Source organism: Artemia sp. Qi Xiang Cuo, chromosome 1 (genome assembly GCF_049724085.1).
Source record: "Artemia sp. Qi Xiang Cuo chromosome 1, ASM4972408v1, whole genome shotgun sequence".
In the NCBI taxonomy this organism is placed as follows: domain Eukaryota; kingdom Metazoa; phylum Arthropoda; class Branchiopoda; order Anostraca; family Artemiidae; genus Artemia; species Artemia sp. Qi Xiang Cuo.
The window spans coordinates 100,689,785-100,712,292 of NC_142794.1; the positions used below are offsets into that span (position 1 = coordinate 100,689,785).

Consider the following 22,508-nt stretch of genomic DNA (forward strand, 5'->3'; position numbering starts at 1 on the left):
TACGTAATAACTTCTGTTCGTTTTAAATTTTAATGTTGCTCCTTACTTCCAGTTGAAAAAGCCGAGTACGGACGCTCTAGAGTTACAAAACCTAGGATCAGCCAAAAACAGGAAAAAGCGGAAAGATAATTACAGTCGGGGAAACTATTGATAAAGTTCTATACCTCCTGTTCCAAAATTAAAAAATCATTATTCTTCAATTTCTACAAAAACTAGAAATTTTTTTTAATTTTCTTTATGTTTTTTAGGAGGTTAGCTTAGTTCAATTGTCTAAAATATGTTAGTCAGTAATTATTGCCCCAACGAACTTATTGAGCAAACTATAGGAAAGATTAAAAAAAAACAAAAACGAAAGTAATGATCGAAACTTTAAAAAACTTTTTTAAGGTTTTCTATGCTAGTATTTTGACATTTTGATATGCTTTGTTCTTCTTCGAGAATTCGTTTCTTCCAATTCTTGGTATTTTGACGATAGATGCTTTAAATATTTTGCTAAGTATTGGCAAAGTTAGTTTTTATTCTTTACTTTTCAGCTTTGTCTGCTTCTTTTTTTTGGCTTGACAGAAACTTTAAAACTTAATAAGTAAATTGTCTAACAAGATAAATTTTTATGGCGATGGCTACCTATATTGTAAACATAATTTTTCATGATCTCGCCTATTACTAAAATATTCAGCCATCTAATGGGGAACTTTCCCGATCTTTTCGTTGTCTTAGAAATCTCTACAATTGTATGAAATTAATCTGTCTTAAAAGTTTGATGAAAAATATGTTAGTTTCCTAAAGTCATATACGAATTTTTTTCAGAGGTCAGGGTCTCAGCAGTGCACATTCTCCAGAGAATTGCAGAACAATTTCCAAATACCACAACCAATTTTATTATCAAGAAATGCCGTTGTTCAGCCTGTTGGACAATCGAGAATAGCAACTATTAGCATCGGAGAGCCACCGAACATCCCACCTCCTCCACCACCACCTCAAATAGCTCCAACTCTGAAGCAATATCATGCTGAAACTGGTTTGACAATCATAAAAAGAGTTGTAAATCACAACAGCTCCCAGCATCACCTTTCTTCAAGTGGAGCACAGCTGGCTGCTCAAGCCTTGCAGGCGAAAAGACGGGACACTGCGATAGCTATAGATAGATTTTCAAGGATGATATTTCCTGTTAGTTTCTTTATTTTAAATATCATTTACTGGTGCATATTCTTGCAAACTGCGTAGTTTCTCGACAATATTCAAAGGGGTTGGTATTGGATGTAATCTTTTCTAGAAGGTACATATACAGGAATCAGAGGGAGGGGCTTTTAGTCTTTACTTCTCTATTGAATATCTTCTACCCAATTTTTTTCCTATAATTTTTCAGTTTACTTCAACTATTTTCGAACTCCCTCCCATTCTCCAAGAATCAGCAGACTCTGACATAAGTGCCAGAAGACCAGTGTATAACTACCAAAATGCACGAATGAAAATTTAAATAGCTACATTCAGCTTATTATGAATTTAGTGTCTTTTCTTATGGTAAGGATTGTTTTAAGACTTCTTCTTGTCATTTATAATTTTTCACATTTTGAAAGAGACCTGGGTAAATTTTGAATTCTCTCTCTCACGTAGCTTTGATACGGAAGCCCTCTATTCAATACTGAATTAAATGAAACGTGTATTCTATCAAGCGATTGTCATACTTTATAGACTGTACTAAAGCTGTTGTATATTAAATTGTTTTATAATTCCTTTGCTAATGATTTTTGAACCTTCTGGTTAGTAAGATTTAGACGTTTTTAGAAGACGTCGACAAAGATTTTATTCGTTTTGAAACTACCTATGAAACAACTATAAACTAACTAATTATAAACTGACTATATTATAACCATTAACCATAAAATAACTATTTTGAGATTCATCTTGTACCTATCGAAAAAATAAAAGATATATCAACAGAACAGATAGTCAAGCAAATTTTGCAGCTGATTTCAATTGGGGAAAAATACAGTTTACCGGCAAGGGTGGTATAAATCATGATTTTTAGGAAATACACTAATCTGTTGTACAAGACTGCTAAAATTGTTGTATATTAAATTATTTTCTAACTCCTTTGCTTGTGATTTTGGACCTTCGTGTTAGTAAGATTTACTAGTGTTTTTTTTTTTAAGTCGATAAAAAGGTTATAAATTTAGGAATAAGCAATTTAATAGCTTTGCATAAATGAGTTTCGACTCCCATCTGTTATTTATATCGAAAAATTAAAAAAATGTGACGAGAGAACAAATACTCTTTTGCTGCTGATATTACCTGTGAAAAAATACATTTGCCCAGGAAGTGCAAATCATGATTTTGAAGAAACAAAAATCTACGCAATAGGGAAAAAACACGATTTCCGATTTACTGATTTGAAAATCTTACACTACGTTGAGTATATAAGCATTGTATTCATCTCCAGGCATTTTAATGGAAATTATCTGTTGATTTATAATATTTGGGGTCCTGACCAAAAGCTCAGAAAAGAAAAAAAAATCTATAATATGCAGGAAACAAAATTACAGCAGGTATTTGGATTTTAGGGGGGGGGGTACACACTCAAACTTCCCTACTTCCCTACATGTATGACTATTTGTCAAACAGTTCGTGGTAACGAACTGTACGTAAGGAGTCACCCGGCTCAATGGTAACCGAAACTCTAGAAAACGGGTCTTTGATACCAATAGATTCATCAAAATCAGATTTGAATTCTGAATTCAAATATATAACTTTCATCAAGTTTAGTCCTAGCCATCAAAAGTTACGCGCCTGAGAAAAATTGGCTGATTTTCGAAAAAAGGGGGAAAGACCCCGTTAAACTTATAGAACCTAAATGAAATTCACGCCATCATATTCAGCGTATCATAGAACCGTACTGTAGAGGTTTCAAGCTCCTATCTGCAAAAATATGGAATTTTGTATTTTTGCCAGAAGAAAGATCACGGATGTGTGTTTATTTGTTTTTTTGTTTTTTGTTTTTTCCAGGAGTGATCGTATTGACCCAGTGGTCCTAGAATGTCGTGGGAGGACTCATTGGAACAGAAAATGAAAGTTCTAATGCCCTTTTTAAGTGACCAAAAAATGGAGTTCAACTAGGCCCCCTCCCACGCTCATTTTTTCCCCAAAGTCACCTGATCAAAATTTTGAGATAGCCATTTTGTTCAGCATGTTTGAAAATATGAAAACCATGTCCTTTAGGATGGCTTAATCCCCCGAATTCCCCGGGGGGAGGGCTGAAAGTTATGAACTTTACCCAATGTTAACACCTAGTATTGGTTATTAGGAAGTATACAGACGGTTTCAGGGGGGATTTTTTCTGGTAGTAGGGGGGTGGGTGGGTCGGGGGATATTTGGGAAGATCTTTCCATGAAGGAGGTTTTCACGGGGGAAGGGACATTGCTTTGATGGGGGTGCCGGATTTCCCAGCATTATTTAAAAAAAAAAGATCAGAAATTAAATATAAAGAAAAACAAGTTTTCCAACAGAAAATAAGGAGTAACATCAAAACTTAAAACGAACAGAAAATATTACGTGCATGATTGGGTTCAGCCCCTAGTCAATACCTCGCTCTTTTAGCCAAAGATTTTTAGTACTTTCATAAGAGCTATTTATTCTAAATAACGACCTTTGTGATTAAGGGGTCATTTTTAAGGAATTGGAAAAAAATTCGAACTTTAGCTTAAAGAGCGAGGTATTTACTGGGGGGCGAGCCCTCTAATATACGTATTAAAAATATATGAATATAAAAGTTCGTTACGTCAGTTAATTCGTAAGTTACGTATATTTATTACTACTAAAAACGTTCGTAAATAAAATTAAACAAGTTTCGAGAAAGCCATTTAACCAAATAAAAGTAAATTAATATTCAAATTTGGTTTTAATTATTTATGTACAGTGAGCCAAAATCAAAACTGCATTAATTCAAAAACGTTCAAAAATTAAATAAAACAAACAAGTTTTTTTTAACTGAAAGTAAGGAGCAACGTTAAAACTTAAAACGAACAGAAATTATTCCGCATATTAAAGGGACTGTTCCCTCCTCAACACCTTGCTCTTTACACTAAAGTTTGACTTTCTCAAAACTCTTTTTTTAAACAATAAAAGACTTTAGTGCAAAGAGCGAGGCGTTGAAGAGGGGACAGCCCCTTTCATATACGGAATAATTTCTGTTCGTTTTAAGTTTTAACGTCATTCTTTACTTTCAGTTAAAAAAAAAAAAATTTATTTAATTATCATAAAGCTCTTAGGTTTGTAAGCTATATGAAAAAAAAATTCGTTTGACTCTGTCAATTTTATTTTTTTCTTTCTTTTTTCATAGATACTATTTCCACACTGGGTAGCTACAGAAAGCTGAGCAATAGCTTATGTCGTTCTTTCTTCATTTATCTATGGTTTTTTTTATCATTCTTATAATTTTAGTTCTTACATTGCAATCTAACTGGTTTTTAAATATAATTTGAATCAGACTTACTGTATTTTATGTTAATATAAAGGAAATTATACTTAGCCTTAATGCAGGAAGTGTGTTTGCGGACCAGGTATTTCTTTAATCTTTTTTTGCAAAATGTTATTTTAAACAATAAAATAATCGTTCTTTCCATTGGTAGTGTCTACTGTAATACCATTCTTTTTCCTCATATTGAACAAAAAAAAAAAAAAAAATAAAAAACTAGGAAGTGTTATCTTATCGCTATAAAAACAAACAGTGTGGATACTACTTTTATTTTAATATTAAATGTCATTTTAACTATACATATTAATGGCCACTTTAAAATCAATGTAAATAATAATTTTAAACACATTTCAAATAAAGGTTATTACCATCATAATAATTAGAACCCGGTCTATAATGATAACAATCATAATTTCAAAGAAAAAATAGTACATTCGGGTTATTTTTAATGGAAAAAATAGAAGATGTGATCGATAGAACTAGATAGATAATGACCATATATAGCCATCTTGGGTCTAGCTGTTTACACCTCCCCTCTCCCACCCCGTGGAAAATGCCCCCCCCCCGGAAAATACCCCCAAGAAAATATTCCCTCTGAAAATCCCCCCCCATAAAAAAAATACCATAGTGATAAATACCCTCCCCCCAGAGGGTCACTCGCCAGAGACCCTAGGCGGGCGGACCTATTGGGCTTAGGTCACTTGTTCGCGACCTAAGCTTGTTACGGATATGTTGAGGGGAATTTTAAACTTAATTGCAATATAATGTGTGTATATTCCATTTGCGTTTTAAATATCCTGTGCTTGAAAAGAAAAACAGGAGTATTTCTAAGTAAAATGGTCTTCTTGCATTTCATTGTTTTCAAATAATATTTGCTCTAGTAATCCTTTTTATTGTTCGCTCATCTCTTTTAAAGTGAAATGTAATAGCTCATAGAATGCATCATGCCTGAATTGCTTTCCAGGGACCAGTTTTTTATTCCTTCAATTTCACAGAGCAGTATACTTTTAAAGATGCTACAGGAAAACTAGAATTAGTAGGATGACACGGGACTCGACAATTTTTCTTGTCAGAAGTTTAAAAATCAAGTTCTAGCCAATTGTAACTATACTAACAAGTTCTAAAGGACCCAAAATTTCGTTCTTATCATTCTTTTAGAAATAGGATTTTTAGAAGGTTCGCCCTAGATAATTGATTAGAGTCGATAGTTAAATAGACCTCCCAATCAAGGCAAAGGAGGAAATGAAGATTTTCTGTCTCAAAATTGCTGTGAGGTCGGTCTTGAAATGGCTGCCTCTTGCCACTGAGTTTCTACTGAAGCTGAGAATCCTCTTTCCAAAAATGGGTTTATCTCAGACCAGACCCAAATTTACTGAGCTACCTGTTAGTACTGTTCTAATGACCGAGTTTGGGAATAGTGAAACCAGTGGATACGCCTACCTGGGGTGGAAACAGATAAAGATTTGGGTGGAGGGCTTCCAAAGGACTCTTCTCAGATCTGGGTCCAAATACTTCAGTTTAGTGATCATATTCAGAAATCAAATCATATTGGTAATCATATTGGGAATGGTCAAATATGGCAAAGTGGGTGTTGTTGTTGCTTAGTTTGCCTATTAGCAATGCATGTGTTTTTTCTATGATCAGCTGCATCGAGTCAACACTTTGGAATAGAATTTTTACCAATCCTAGATGCAATTTCGATCTTTTGATGGTGGATGTGAGTCAGTGGCCAATGCTGTTCGTCATTTTTATCATCGGCCAAAATGGTTTTGTTCAACAGTATTCAACTGAATAAGTTTCTGACATTGGACGTCATAATACCAAAGCTGGTTCACTCAATCCTGACGGCAAAGAAGAGTAAATATGTGAGATTTTAAATGCTTTCGGTCTATACTAATGATAACCATAAGTCGAAGACAGATTTATATAAGTTTATTATCATACAAAGTTATATTTTTTCAGTGTCTTGAGTATGATGTGCATATGTAATATTTACTAACCTCAAAATAAATCGTCTTACCATCACCATGTGAGATCACCATGAAAATCACCATGTGAGAACACAATTAGGCAAGGGACAGTTTTGTCAAACCAATTCATAACGTCAATACATAGTAAAGTTCATACTGATATGATTCCAAGGCTCAGGGTGTTTTTCCACAATTAAAAAAAGTTTGGAAGAATAGGAAGATAGGTCTGCAAACCAAGATTAGAATATTAGAGGCTACAGTGATGACAGTAGTCAAATATGGCTCTGAAGTATGGGCGCTTCGAAAAGTGGATGAAGATTTGCTTGATGGTTTCCAGAGAAATTGCTAAGGGATTGTTCTGGGTCCCCGACTGACTAACCGTATTTCAAACAATAGGCTGTGCGAAAAATTATGTTCAATACCACTCTCTAGGGCTATAATGAAAGAAAGGTTGGGATGGCTAGGGCACGTTGTGCAGATGAAGGATGAAAGATTGCCGAAGACAGTTCTTTTCGACCAACCGTCTAGGGCTAAACGGAAAACAGGTCATCCTCGTCTGGGGTGGGAAGGCGTCATAAAGAAAGATTTAAAGGAAATGGGAACTTCCTGGGAGTTTGTAAAAAGGGAGGCTTTGAATGGATTGGGATGGAGGAGGAGCGTGAGTAGCTGTGTTGGCCTCAGGCGGATTGGTGCTGTGATGAGTCGTTAGTAGTAGTAGTAGTAAAACGGATGCAGGAAAATCGCATAAATATTTACACAGAAATGGTTCACTGAAGCCATTGAAGCGTAAAAACTAGTTTGAGAACTAAATAAAAAACAAAGTTTTTTAACAAAAAGTAAAGAGCAACATTAAAACCTTAAGAAAAAAGGAATTTTTTTCCAATTTTTTTCCTATTATAGGATGATGCCTGCCCCATTCTAAACCCTTGCGCTTTACGTTAGGGCCTTAGACTTTTTTTTTAATACAGCTCATTGAAGCTCTACGGCCTTCATCTTTGAGGATTCTTCTTAAAGAATTGCGCCAAAAGTCAAAGGTTAGTATTGAGAGCGAGAGCTGAGGACGGGGCAGCCCACCTCATATATGGAATAATTTCTGCTTATTTTAAGTTTTAATCTTACTCCTTACTTTCTGTTGAAAAAACTTGTTTTCTTATTTAATTTCTGACCATTTTCCAAATAATACCATGAAATATCTTTCACTATCCCTGTGTTCAATTTCCCCTAAAAATTCCTAATGAATACTCTCCTCCCCACAAAAAACTCGTCCGGAGTGACTCCTTCCCCTCCCGCAGAAAATATATCCCCACAAGTACTCCATATACTTCCCAATAACAAATACTATATGTGGACAATGGACAAATTGTGTAACTTATAGGCCTTTGAATTACGCTGAACCAAATCGCTTAACCTTTCGGAGATGTTTCCCCTCCTTTTTAAAAATAGTAAAAAAATTCAGGCTCGTAGCTTTGAATGGTTATATGAAACTTAATCACCGTATTATATTTGGAACAGCATCAATCCTTTTGATGTGTCTATTGTTATCAAAATTATGGTTTTAGAATTTCGACTAGTAATGAGCCGAGTGGCTCCTACTTATAGTGTGGTCCCACACACTTTATGATATTTAAACAACAAGTTAAAAGAAATAGGCTAAATCACGTTCCAAAAGCCATTAAAAATTGCTTCAAAGCCGTTCAACAACTTTTACGCATAAACCTACAGCAAAAAACGGAAGAGATTTGGCAGATAGCTCAAAAAGGGTTATTTATACGTGAAAATGCAACGAGGCGAACCAAAGGTAAGTAAATCCGCGTCTACATTCGGTGTTTTCTAGAAAACTGGAATGAAAAACTGGAAAAATGGAGTGAGTAGACTGCAACCGTCGTTCCATTTTTCCGTGTCTGGGTACGGCACAAACAGACACCAAAAAAGGCTGGCATGCCAAAATCAGAAGTGAAGACGGGTTGTTCCGTTTTATAGGAGGCTAATCAAGTAATAAATTAAAAAATAAAGCCATGGTACTTGCAAAAAAGATAAAGAAGCTTGCCAAAACTCCCAGAAATGGTTGAATGTAGAAAATTTCTTATCATTTGAAGTTTGGAAGGATAACACTCATCGAAACTCTGTTACACCCATCCTAAAAAAATCCTTAAACTCGGATTCACTAATTCCTTGAACAAGATTATTCCACCAGTCATGAGACTGGGGAAGAACTCAAATAATTTTAGTATAAAGGCTTTTCTGTATCTCTTTTTGCAATTTTCAGAATTCATTTGCAAAACAATGCTTACAGTTCTGCTTTTATATTCCTTTTAAATTTCAACAGAACAGCCATAGAATATTGCATTAGCAACAATTAATAATTTGAAACTTGATTTAGGCCCAAAGCCGTCATAAGTATATTACACATCTATATTTTGATTTTTTTCAATTTGTTGCAATTTTTACTAGTGTAGACTGCTACATGCATCTAAAATTTCTGCCCCATCTTTCCAGAAAGCACCAAATGTATGCACGGCTTGAGAAAACTAAAGGTTGAGCTGCATTTTGGTTAAAAACATTGTGTTGCTTATTTTTAGCTTGTTTTTCAAAAGACCTGTCATATTTTGGCTTGTTTTTCATAGGCTCTGGCTTACTTTTGGTTTAAAACTTGGCAGCACGGAAGCTAACCTACTAAAGGGCTGTTTTATCAAGGAAGCTGCATTTCAATTGATTCCTAGTTTTTCTACATTTCATTAAGGAAGGATGTTAAATAAAAAGAAAATGGCAAATTTTCATTTTTATTTAAGGGATGATTCCTTTCCAGTTCAGCCAATTTAAGGAATAAGAAGAATTGGCTACAGTACCAATTCTTCACTGTTCCTTACTTAGATTGAACAGGCAAATTATCAGTTCTTGTTATTCCTTAAAACAAGAAAAAGTTACTAAAAAGCAACTTACTAAACTAGGAAAAGATTGCCTAATCCTCTTTATGGTTCGTTTACACATTGCGGAAATCCATGCGGAAATCCGTCCGTATCTTTTCGAACTATGGCTAAAATAAGGCTGCGTTTTAAGGCAAAGATTTCAAATTATTGCAGCAGCATGACCTCTGTTCTTACCCGCTTCTGAGAGCTGTTGAACAATAGAGAGCCAAATGACACCGTTTTTCTTAGTTTTCTTGGTATTTGTTTAGCCTTGTGACGCATCATAAGGAGACATGTTAAGAAAACAATTCTTACTTTAAAATATGTATAATGATCCTAGTTCTTATATTATCCAACGGGAGAACCTTTATCATCAAGTCTTTCCTCTAAAAATCCTTCTTTTTCCAGCTTAAAAGAAAATGTTTCCAAAACCCATGCGAAAAGTACCAAGCTACTTAAGTCTTTTGAAATTGCTGCTGTAAACTGCAGCCAAATAAGTTTTTTCATAGATAGCACTTAGCACGTGTTTAGCACGTCTGTCAAAAAATGTGTTTAAAGAAAAAGTAGTGGTAAATTGAAATTATAGAAATTGTGAATTCTGTTCGAAATCATGCCATTAACCGTCCATTTCTTGTATTTTCGCCACTGCTCATTAAAAAAACAGTATTTTCGCCAGTGCTCATAAAAAACTCATTAAAAAAAAATTCTGTGCATCTTTTGTAACCTAACCTGATAACTTCAATTTAAAATCAATGGATTTTTTATATAATTTTTTTTATGTTATTTCATTTTTTTTTTCAGTGCTGTGCATATTTTGTCTTTTCGGTTTTTCGCTGAAAATAAAACATTTTGATATTTGCCACTGCTTTTAATAATTTGTATTGACTGTACTGCTATTCGCCCTTCACCACTACTTTAAAAAAAAAAAATATTAAAAAGACCGGCATGAACGCTATCTATAATCAAAGTTATAAGAACATGTAGTTTTGATAATCCATACTCATGATTTTATTCATTTAAAAATCTTGCCAAGATCCCGTCCTGATTTGACCAAAACGTTGCGGAAAGCTAGAGGTTTTTTCTAGCACAAAAACGAACGGAATTTCCGCACGGATTGCTAAATCCGCATGAATTTCCGCAATGTGTAAACAAACCATTAGTCTACAGCACAGACAAGAGGTATGTAATAATACGATAATGTGATAATACCTGATAATAATATATGATGATAATGTGATAATGATAATATGATAATACCTCTTGTCTGGTCTACAGAAGTTAACATCTCTAATCAAACGTAAAAAATAAGGAACAAATTTCCTTGTTGTTTCTATTCGGCAACATTTACTTTAACTAAGGCGTAAAATATGAAGCAAATTTTTGAAGATTGTTAATTGACTTACAGCTGGTTGTGGAAGAGACCTAAATATTCAGCAAGAAAAAAGTAATTGATTTGTCAGTATTTTATTGCTAAATTTTAAGATTCATTTACGATTGTGACTGGCTTATGTTAGCTCATTTGGTAACAGTCCAGGCTAAATCTGTAGCAGAGTGGTTCTCTAGAAAGAGACATAGGCTATGCCTAATGTATCAAAAACGTTACTAAATTGCTAATTTTATCCTGTTCTTATGATTAGAATTGCTTTGTTACAAGTAATCTCCAGCCATTCCCCTATATATCTCTAGGCTATGTAAAAACTAACACAAGTTAGGCCTATAGGCTAGTAAAAATAATAGCCTTTGGTAAAATTCTACTTTTGACTATCCTGGAAAGGGGTTGGGTTAGGAAAATAAAACTTTCACAGATGGGTCTACAGTCTAAAGTAGGGTCTATGTCCTGGGAAATTATTTTGTAGTACTTACTTCCACTCATTCTCTCTCTAGAGGGTCCTGACCTTTGATGATCTTTGAAAATCTGTGTGTTATAAAAGTGAAACCTTGCAAAATAGATCTTCTGCTTAAATTAAGTGCAACAAAATCATTTTCAGCTTCACAGCTTTGCTCAGTCCAAATTTAAAGGTTTTAAAGATATGCAAATACATTTCCTAAATTTTGAAAAAAAAACCTGATATGGCTTTAATTCTACTCAAATAACAAGAATTGCAGTTAAAGTTCTACAAAATCACATTATTGAGTTAGTACAAAAGTGAATACACCATTCAATGCCTTTTTTTATGCTGATTATGAATATAATAACCATTTGTATCGGAAATGAATTTCAGCCCCCCCCCCTCTATATATGCCAATTCCGGGTTAGGTGTAGCCTAAATAGGGGGGGGGGGGCTGAAATTCATTTCCCATAGAAATGCTTATTATATTTGTAATCAGCATAAAAATTGGCATCAAATGGTGTATTCACTTTAGTCCTAACTCAATAATATGATTTCATAGAACTTTACCAAATTGCATTGTCAGAACTAAAGCCAAAGAAAAAGGAACAGGTAACTGAAACTTAAAGTAAATGTTGTTTGGCCAAAATTTCAATAGGTAGGCCTATAGACCTGTCAAGTAGGCAAATTTCAGGACCCACTAGAGAAAGAAGGAGTAGAGTTAGGTACTTCAAAATACCTTCCCAGGACATACTTTAGCCTGTAGACCCATCCCTGAAGGTTTCATTTTCCTAACCTAACTCCTTTCCAACATAGCCAAAAGTAAATAAATTAGCCTAAGCTAAGTTGTGAAGATGCAAATACTTTTCTTGTACTTCAATTAAGCAGGAGATATATTTAGCAAGGTTTAACTTTTATAAACAAAGATTTTGAATATCCACCAATGGTTAGTGCACTCTAGAAGAAGAAGAAGTAGAGATAGGTACTTCCCTGGATAGGTACTTCCCTACAGTAGCTCTGTAGCCCACAGAGTGAAGCAAAAAGAAGAGGGCTAAATAGTACCAACTGAATGAAGCCCGTCTACTGTGAATTAGAAGAAGAAGAAGATGTATTTTAGTCTCTAGACTCATCCCTGAAAGATTCATTTTCCTAATCTAACCACTTTCCAAGATAGCTAAAAGTAGCTTGTCTAGAATTTTACCTTGAACTCATTTAAAATAGTATATTTCTCCCAGTAGGCTATGCACAACAATCACTCAGACTAAACTACATATCTCAAATCTACACAGATTAACCAATTTTAAAACAGATCAATCAATAGAAAGAATAAGAAATACATTAAATCTATACATGTGTATCTATCAGGGGGGGGAGTATTGTCAGGGTAATGATTATTATGTTGAAAAAGAGCATAAAATAGGGAATATGATGGTACCATTTTGTTTTATGTATACCTAGGGCTATGTAGAGGCTGTTAAATTATTAAAAACAGACAAAACCATGAAATTTAGCAATCTAAAAATGCATTTCTTTTTGTTGATTACTTTGCTAGGTAGAGAACTGTTATTCTCTGGGTTTGCCTAAAATTCTACACAAATTACAGGATATATTTTTGTGAGTGTTAAAACCAATGAAAAAGAAATTGCAGACCATAAGTTAAGGTAAGATGTTTTTTCTCCAAATTTAGATTCATACCTGTCAAGTATCTAATCTTCATACTCCTAGAAATAACAAATTAAAAAACATAGTAGCTTGGAAATATCTTGCCAAGGTACACTTCTTACCCTGGATTCATTCAAGTTAAGGTAATTAAGGAAATATCTCGCCAAGGTACACTTTTCACCCTGGATTCATCCCAGAAAGTTTTGTTCATATAACTCAACTACTTTCCAAGGCAAGAAGCCCCTGAGCTAGAATTTTTTCATTTGAATAATAATAAAATGAAATATGGGAATGTGATTAAAGTAAATATGCTGCATATTATAAAGTAAGAATTATCATTCTCTTATTATTTTTTTGGTTTGATTATATATCTTAGGGCTAAACATGAGGCCATCAGAAGACATTGAATTGTTACGAGTGCAACTTCAAAGACAAAGAAGAGCATAAAATTGGCAATCTAAATATGCCTCTACTTTTTGTTTTATCATGTTCCCTTATGGAGAGCCAATATTCTGCATTTTTAAACCATTTAGGATTACCATTTTTCTAAAGGAAAGATCTGAACAACATTAAAATAGCAACACTATGCCTAGATTCCTTGGTAGATTTTTTGATTTTCTGATTATTCAGATAGCTTACCTTAAATTGCAGCTAGGAGCAATCTAAGGATTTAGATAGCTGAAAATATATCCTAAATTTGCTTAGAATTGTTATATTAGGCCTATACTGATTTCAAATATAACATTAATTTCCCCTGCAATTTCACTTTACCCTCTCCCTCCATAATCATCAAATACATACCCTTTATTGAATATGTGTCTATGCACAGAATTTTCTGCTTTTCTTTAAATTGATTTAATGGCTTGGTAAATATGCAGAGTAGTGACTACTGAAGGAGAAATGCTTAAGAAAAAGAAAGATATTTTTGGATGGCCAATTCTATGCTCTTTTTATGGTTAAAGTTGTGTTTATGACACTTTGCCCCCCCCCCTTACAGTTGCATATGTAGCCATAAAAATATATTTTTTTCGTAGTAAACCAGTTATGTTATGTAGTCTTGAAGTTATCTAGTTTAGCGTGAGTGATTGTGTTAAATATTGGATAAAAAAGACCATTTTTTAAATGAGATAAATATTAACTCTAGTGGAGAAATACACAATAATCTGATTAATGTGAATATGCTGCATATTATAAAGTAAGATTTCTGTTTTTGTAGTGGTGTATTTCATTGTCTAAACAGTCTAAAAATTTATATGGGACCATCAGGAAGTAAGGGGAGGGGGTACTCTCAAAATGAAACTTTAACCATAACAAAAGAGCATAAAATTATCAATTTAAAAATGCCTCTCTTTTGTTTTAGCATGTCTCCTGGAGAGCGGCTACTCTTTATATTTACCAATGCTTTATGAAAACAATTAAGAGTTCATCATATGTGCAATTCAGGATACATAATCTCAATAATCAGTTAGTAGAAAAATTACAGATTCCTTATTGTATACTATTGTTAAGTACAATGGTTGCTTTTTGACAATGGACCTCACCTCGCCCCCTGAAGGTCCCAGATGCACAACTAGGATATGCAAAGAACTAAAAAGAAACTAAAACATTGAAGTTCTTACTGTGTAACATTTAGTACTTTTTTTATTAATCAGACTATCATGTTTCCTTCCATTGTTGTCCACTTTTTAAAATTATCTAAAATAATATGTGATGAAATATTGCACTTGATGAAAGATAGATTCAAGACTACAAAAAAAAAAAAAAAAAAAATTTTAACAAAGACCTATGATGTGAAATTATATTGAATTAAGGGAAAGATGTATTAGGCCCTCTTAGGGCTATATATTGGACCCTACAGGGTGTGGGGTAAATTTTCTTGGTAACATCTATTATATTGAAAAGGAGAATAAATAAGGAATCTATTGGGGTAAGATACCCAGTTGTTGAAAGCTAATCACCACCTAGAAGGTGCTTTGTTTCAAGCATATGGTTAGCTGTGGAGCTTAGTCTTGGACATACTTCTGGCTTGAGTCAAAAGCTGGAAAATGCTGCCTAGCCTTGAGCATGGAATATTAAAATTAGAATATAATATCTAAATCCTGGACAGACTTTAATATGGATTTGTTCAATCTAAGACAAAGGTTAGGAAGCAGAAAGCTCGTTTTTAACAGGCTAGGATGTTACAATAGTTTTTTTTAAGTTCATATGTAAAAATTTAATTTTTTTTTTGTTATAGTCTGCCAACTCTAACTAGCCCATTTCCAACTATCAGCCTATCCCAACTCTCCAAACTCTATCCAAAATTACAAATCTGCTATTCATGTTTATGTCAAATGCATTTTAATCAAAGTGGGATTCCTAGATTAGGCACTCTCTGAGCACTAGGGGGTATTATCCAGGCACTATTTTTTTTAGTCTTTTTTATTATATTTTCTAAGAGATTAGGTATGGGTGTAGGTTATTTTTTGTCCTCTACTGTTACTTTTATCTTTACTGCCAAATAATCTCAATTCCTCTTGCATATTGCCTTGAAAAGGATGTACTAGATATCTAGTAAGATTACTTATGGGACTGGAATCATATATGAAAAATGTTTTAAATTTGCAGCTCTAGAGAAGGAAACATCTTAATAAAGTAAAATTAGGGTAAATATTTAGGGGTCAGCTGCTTCAAAAGAAAAATGCAAAACAAATGAAAGAAGTACCAGTAGATCCCTCATTTTATGATCCTTCTAAATATCAGTTCCACTTTTCTGACAAATTTAATGTTTTTTTTTTTTGTTATAGTCTGCCAACTCTAACTAGCCCATTTCCAACTATCAGCCTATCCCAACTCTCCAAACTCTATCCAAAATTACAAATCTGCTATTCATGTTTATGTCAAATGCATTTTAATCAAAGTGGGATTCCTAGATTAGGCACTCTCTGAGCACTAGGGGGTATTATCCAGGCACTATTTTTTTTAGTCTTTTTTATTATATTTTGTAAGAGATTAGGTATGGGTGTAGGCTATTTTTTGTCCTCTACTGTCACTTTTATCTTTACTGCCAAATAATCTCAATTCCTCTTGCATATTGTCTTGAAAAGGATGCACTAGATATCTAGTAAGATTACTTATGAGACTGGAATCATATATGAAAAACGTTTTAAATTTGCAGCTCTACAGAAGGAAACATCTTAATAAAGTAAAATTAGGGTAAATATTTAGGGGTCAGCTGCTTCAAAAGAAACCATGCAAAACAAATGAAAGAAGTACCAGTAGATCCCTCATTTTATGATCCTTCTAAATATCAGTTCCACTTTTCTGACAACACTACCTCCCCCCTTATGATCCCAGTTATAGTGCTAATAATATATTTCTTCATTAATTGAATCTTGCAGTACACATTAGGTTCTTGGTTAAAATAGGTTTTTGCAGTCTTGGCTTGATGAAATTTAGTTTTGCCTGAAAAAGGTTATAATGTAATAAAAACAAATTATTATTTTAAATGATTTTGAAAAGTTAACAACAATAGAATGATACATAATAATCTGATTAATAGAAACATTCCACATATTATAAGGTATGAATTTATTTATTTTAGTGTTGTCTTTAAGTTTTATATATTCCTAGGGCTATGTATATGGCTATCATAGTGGCAGGCTGGGTTGCATTAGCAGAAAAGTGAACCTGATATTTAGAAATTGCATAAAATAAGAAATCTCATGGAAATATATTATTTTTTTTTGCATGTTCTTTTTTTTCAGAAATGGCCAAGTGCTAAATAGGCTGTTTACCAAAAGCAGTAGGCTACCATTAGATTTCTTATTTTATGTTCTTTTCAAATATCGTAGGGTAAAGGCACCAATGATTTGACATTGCAATTTTGGAACTACTGTCAAAATGTTCCTTCAAAAAAGGATCACTCTTATTAGTGGTGACTTGGAACACCATCTCTTGAAGCCTTTATTATATTTTGACAATGCAAAACATGGGCACTATATCCAATACACCCAGAAAAGAAAAGAATATTCAATTCAAACAGTTTCCTGTTTTCGACACAAAATGAGTTCCCAACAATATTTTAGCTATGTAATGTTCAAACTGTCATTACTTAGTAATTTTTTGGCAAAAAAAAGTTGGGATTAGCACCAATGCGTCAAGATACATATGATCTTCTCTAAAATGTGGCCATATTGGCTTTTTTTAAATAAAATTAAGTTGAAATGGCAGCAATATTATATTGACAAAACTATGTTCCAAGTGTCAATAATTTTCGTCTGATGTAGTGGAATACCAGACTGACTAAAAATGTTCCTTCAGCCAAATTCAAATGTAGATATTGTCTTCTATTATGATATTCATTTCTTTTGAGAATATCTTGTAATAATGTTGTCGAAATTATCAACGGGCAGCCACAGGCCCTGTCAAAATATAGGTGACTCTGTCAAAACTTCACTGAACATGTAATAGAGATGAGAAACAATTGGTGTCAAAATTCAAAGGTCCTCTGATGAAAACTTAGTTGTCAAATTTACAGGTACTTTCTCAACAATGAGAGGTTTTGATGATTATTATTTTTAGCAATATTTAACATGAAAAAAAAATTAAAAAAAATTTGTTTTTTATTGTAATTTTACTGATTTGATGCTAGATGCTAGATTTTTCCATCATCTAAGGAACTGCCACTTGGCCTCTTGCTATGTTCATATTTTTAGGCATTTTACTTGATTGATCACAACACCTTGGTTTATTTCAAGAATTCCAGACTATCCCGACAAAAGATAATCAAAAGTCATTTTTTTTTAAATTGTAATAAACTGATAGATTAACTTTGAAATGGCCAAATGTTAATAACACTTTAAATGTGAACAAAAAAGAAATCTTTGCTGGACCATTAAAGCTGAGACAAAGTGTGTCATTCCAGGTAGCGTTTATAAAGAGACCTATATCACACTATTATATCACACAATATATTATAGAGACCTAGGTTACATGATTACACTCCGTATGTTTATCCAATTTCATCCCTATACTTGAGGTAATTTTTTAGTTTCTTGCTTCCACTATCTGAATAGTATTTTATACATTTAAGCAGTGTTTACTAGCGTGTCTAGCTAGAATCCCATGTCTAGACACGTGCGGAGCCAGAATTCAATGTCTAGGCAATGACTGTTCAAAAGTAAAATTTAGTGTTTAGCTAAAACTACAAATTTAGTTTCAAATCATCATTTCTAGCCAATTAAGTGAGCTTATGCTGGCAAGAATTTACAAATTGTAATCCCTATTTTTCCTGTCACAAGATAGTGGATGAGATAAGCAAAACAATTGCCTTAGTGTGCTTCATTATTATGTCTGGTGTTGCATATTTTTCTAAAATGAAAAAAAAATTAATGAAAAAACAAAATTAAATTTCAGTTTGAAATTGTAAACACAAATGATGAAAATAGTGGAACTTGACACATTCTGATCGGCTGTAATGGAAAATCCTTGACATTGAGTCCTAGAGTCTAGAACTCAATGTTTAGCCAAGCTTCTTGCCTAGCTAAGCGCCGAATTTTGTTGTGAACAGTCGTTCCCTAGACGTTTAGTTCTGGCTAGACACGTGTCTAGACATGGGATTCTAGCTAGACATGCTTGTCAACGCCACTTTACAAATTTAGAAAAGATGAAGAGAAACAATAAAATAAAGTAAAAAGAATAGGCGTGTTGAATCCACCAGGATCTGCCCACAAGTTTTCCCCAAGTATTTCAACACATGCCGAATATGGTTCTGACTTACATCGAAAACAGGTAACTTTTTTGTTCTGTCGAATTTGTAGGTAAAAATTCTCCAATTTAAGAAAATCTAGAGTTTTGTGCCCTTTTCTGATAAAACTTCAAACTTCTAATCAAACGGTTAGATTTATTGAACTTTTTTCTACACACTGAAACCCTTTAAATCTTTAAATTAAGCCTTCTGGAGTTGAAAAAGTGCTTTTTTTTACCAAAACTATCAAATCATTGGTACTTTTACCCTATTTAATTTTTTTTCAATCCCCCTCCCCCTCCTTGATGATTCTATATCATCAAGATCCTAGAGTAGGCCTATATACTATGCAGGATGCTTCTATTGTAACTGGGTAGTTCCACTGTAACTGAATCTTCATTTAACTGAACCTCCTTGCAACTCCATCCTTGTTTAACTGAACTCCTATTCAAATCAACCCTCTGCTAGCTGAGCCTCATGTATCTTAACCCATGTTTAACTAAACTAAATCCCCCTTATCATTTCATGAAAGTTACAAATTAATACACTTGGTTATTCCAAAATTCTGCCCTTTTGACAACCTGTATGCACATAATGTATTTTGATTTTTGTTCAACACTCTTCTTAATATTTTCTGAAAGGTTCACCTGAATGCTCGTTGTTTTTCTGGATGCTAAAGGTCAAACATGTCTACCTTTCCCAATAACAAATAGTATATGTAAATAATGGAATAATTGCATAACTTATATCTTTTGCCCCAAGGGTTATAGGGGGGGGAGAGTGACATATCAGCAGACATAGTTTCTGGATTTTTTAAACTATACTGAACAAAATGACTATCTCAAAATTTTAAAATCAAAATATCTCAAAATTTGTGTTTAGGGAATTGATGGGCATGGGAGGGGGGTGGTTGGTCTTCAATCACCTTTGAATCTTAAAAAGGGCACTAGAACTTTCAATTTTTAATCGAACGAGCTCCTTTCGAAGTCTTTACAACATCTCCTTCTATACAAAGTACCTTGGTCAGGAAAAAAATAATACATTATCCCCACTTGGCTTTTTACTTAGGCAGCACTATTGCACTGCCTGTAATTTCATAGTCATCATGTGCATAGATGAGTCACCATGTGCATAGATGAGTTGTGTATAGATGAGTCATCATGTCCATAGATGATTTGGCAACTACTTAAAATATTGCTGCTAAGGTTTATGCAGATTGGTGACTGCTTTTAGGTAGAGGCTGGCAAGAAGTTCGTTTCTTTGTATTTTTGATCTACCTAGTCAAAAAAACAAAAAAGAATGAGATGAGAGCATTTAATAGGTTGAATATTCATTTGATGGTATTAAACAGTCTGAGCTGTTTCAAATTTTCATAAATTAGGCATACTTTATCCTCAAGACTTGATTCATAATGCCAAAAATTAAGTAAATTTAAGAAAGGGGGTCAAACAAAAGTGGGAAAGAAAAGGGGGAAAAAAGGTGTCTTAGCCAGTATTTGCCCCAAAAATTGTTGGTGTTTTCTCGTCTTTTCATTCTTGCCTATCTTGCGTTTTCCTGTAAACAACCCATAAGGGAAAATAAAGGGCACAAAGTAAAAAAAAAAACTATATATAAAGATGGAGCACTTTCTCAGCAATGCTTGATTCATAATGCAAAACTTATGCTAAAATAATGTTCAAGTTAATAACTAGTGCAGTAGCATGATTGACAAACACAATTAGTAAAAGACACATTTTTCAACAATGACATGAAATCATTGCTATCAAATGCCCCTCCGAGTTGTACAGGCTACTGGGAAATTGGTATGATTTAATTGTTGCTCTCCAAACATGTTCCCATCCTATACAATTGTCACCCAAAGGATCAAATAGTCTGTGGTAACGAACTATAAATAAGGAGCAACACAGATCAATAGTGACCGAAACTCTAAAAAACAGAATTTTGATATCAATTGACATATAAAAAGAATCAGCTGGTTCTGTTGATTCCAAATATATAAGATTAATTAAGTTTGGTGTTACCCGTCAAAAGCTACACGCCTGAGAAAATTTGGCTGATTTTCGAAAAAGGGGGAAACTCCCCTTAAAAGTCAAGGGATCTTAAGGAAAATCACATCATCAGATTCAGCGTATCCGAATACCCCTATTGTAGAAGTTTCAAGCTCCCATCTGCAAAAATGTGGAATTTTGTATATTTTACCAAGAAAGATTATGAATGTATGTTTATTTGTTTTCTTGTTAGTTTTCCCCTTAGGTTATCGCATCGAACCAGTAGTTCTAGAATCAAACAGTTCGTGGTAACGAACTGTAAGTAAGGAGCAACCCGGCTCAATGGTAACCGAAAGTCTAAAAAACGGAATTTTGATACCAATAGATACATCAAAAGAATCAAATTCAATTTTGATTTCAAATATATAAGTTTCATCAGGTTTAATTTTACCCATCAAAAGTTACGCGCCTGAGAAAATTTGGCTTATTTTTGAAAAAAGGGGAAAAGACCCCCTAAAAGTTATAGAACCTTAATGAAAATCACACCATCATATTCAGCGTATCAGAGAACCCTACTGTAGAGGTTTCAAGCTCCTATCTACAAAAATGTGGAATTTCCATTTTTTGCCAGAAGAAAGATCAGATGCGTGTTTATTTATTTTTTTTTTTTTTTTTCTTTTACCCAGGGGTAATCGTATTGACCCAGTGGTCCTAGAATATCGTAGGAGGGCTCATTGGAACGGAAATCAAAAGTTCTGGTGCCTTTTTTAAGTGACCAAAAAAATGGAGGGCAACTAGGCCCCCTCCCACGCTCACTTTTTTCCCGAATTCACCCAATTAGAATTTTGAGATAGCTAATTTGTTCAGCACAGTCGAGAATTTAATAAATATGTCTTTGTGAATGGTTTAATCCCCCAAAGTTCCCAGGGGAAGGGCTGCAAATTATGAACTTTGCCAATTGCTTACATATTGTATTGGCTATTGGGAAGTATACAGGCGTTTTCAGGAAGGATTTTTTTCTGGTGGGGGGGGGGCTGGAGGAGGGGGTTAATCGGGAGAATCTTTCCGCGGAGGATGTTTCTTTGGGATAAGGGACATTTTTATGAAGGGGCGCCGGATTTCCAAGCATTATTGAAAAAACGATCAGAAATTAAATTAAAACAAAACAAGTTTTTTCAACTGAAAGTAAGAAGCAACATTAGAACTTAAAACGAACAGAAATTATAAAGTATATGAAGGGGTTCGCCCCCAAGTCAATACCTCGCTCTTTACACCACAGTTTTTTTTAGTGCTTTTTAAAGAGCTGTCTGTTCTAATTAAATGGCCTTTGTGATTCAGGGGTTTGTGAATTAAACAAAATTTTAGCGTAAAAAGCGTGGTATTGACTAAGGGGAGAACCCCCACATATACGTAATAACATATACGTAATAAAAAAAAAACAATAAAAAAAAAACAAGCGATACGGCTCAATAGTAATCAAAACTTTTAAAAACGGAATTTTGATGTCAATAAATGTATCAAAAGAATGGGCTTATAATGCTGATTTTAAATATATAAATTTTATTAAGTTTAGAATTACTCATCAAAGGCTACGAGCGTGAGAAAATTTACCTGATTTTCTAAAGAGAGGGGAAACATCCCCTAAAAGTGAAAAATTTTTTGACGTAGAAACTTCGAAAAGAGCACATTTGATTGGAAATTGAAACGGCTAAAGCCCTATTTAATGGTCGAAAGTGATTGGAGGGTAACTAACCCCCTCCCCCATACCCACAATTTCCCCAAACACATCCAATCAAAATTTTGAGATATCCATTCTGTTCAACGTGATCGAAAGGTCCGGAAATTTTGTCTTTAAGGATGACAACCCCCCCCCCCAGCCCTCAGCGCAAGGGTTGTAAGTTATGTCCTTGGGGAATATAAGGTAAGATAAAATTTATTGCTCAAAAACGGCTAT

General features: G+C 33.8%; 2 protein-coding genes across 2 annotated transcripts in view; both read left to right on the top strand.

The window, feature by feature from the left end:
- LOC148957001 (gamma-aminobutyric acid receptor subunit beta-3-like) overlaps positions 1 to 1,968 on the top strand; it is a 94,871-nt gene extending 92,903 nt beyond the window's left edge. The window contains exon 3 of the mRNA XM_089097213.1: positions 808 to 1,968. Coding sequence (XP_088953339.1) covers positions 808 to 1,224 — 417 coding nt within the window. The 3' untranslated portion in view covers positions 1,225 to 1,968. The remainder of the gene's footprint in view (positions 1 to 807) is intronic.
- Positions 1 to 22,508, top strand: part of LOC148957000 (PEX5-related protein-like) — a 282,607-nt gene that overhangs the window by 197,900 nt on the left and 62,199 nt on the right. The gene's annotated exons all lie outside the window — the stretch shown is intronic.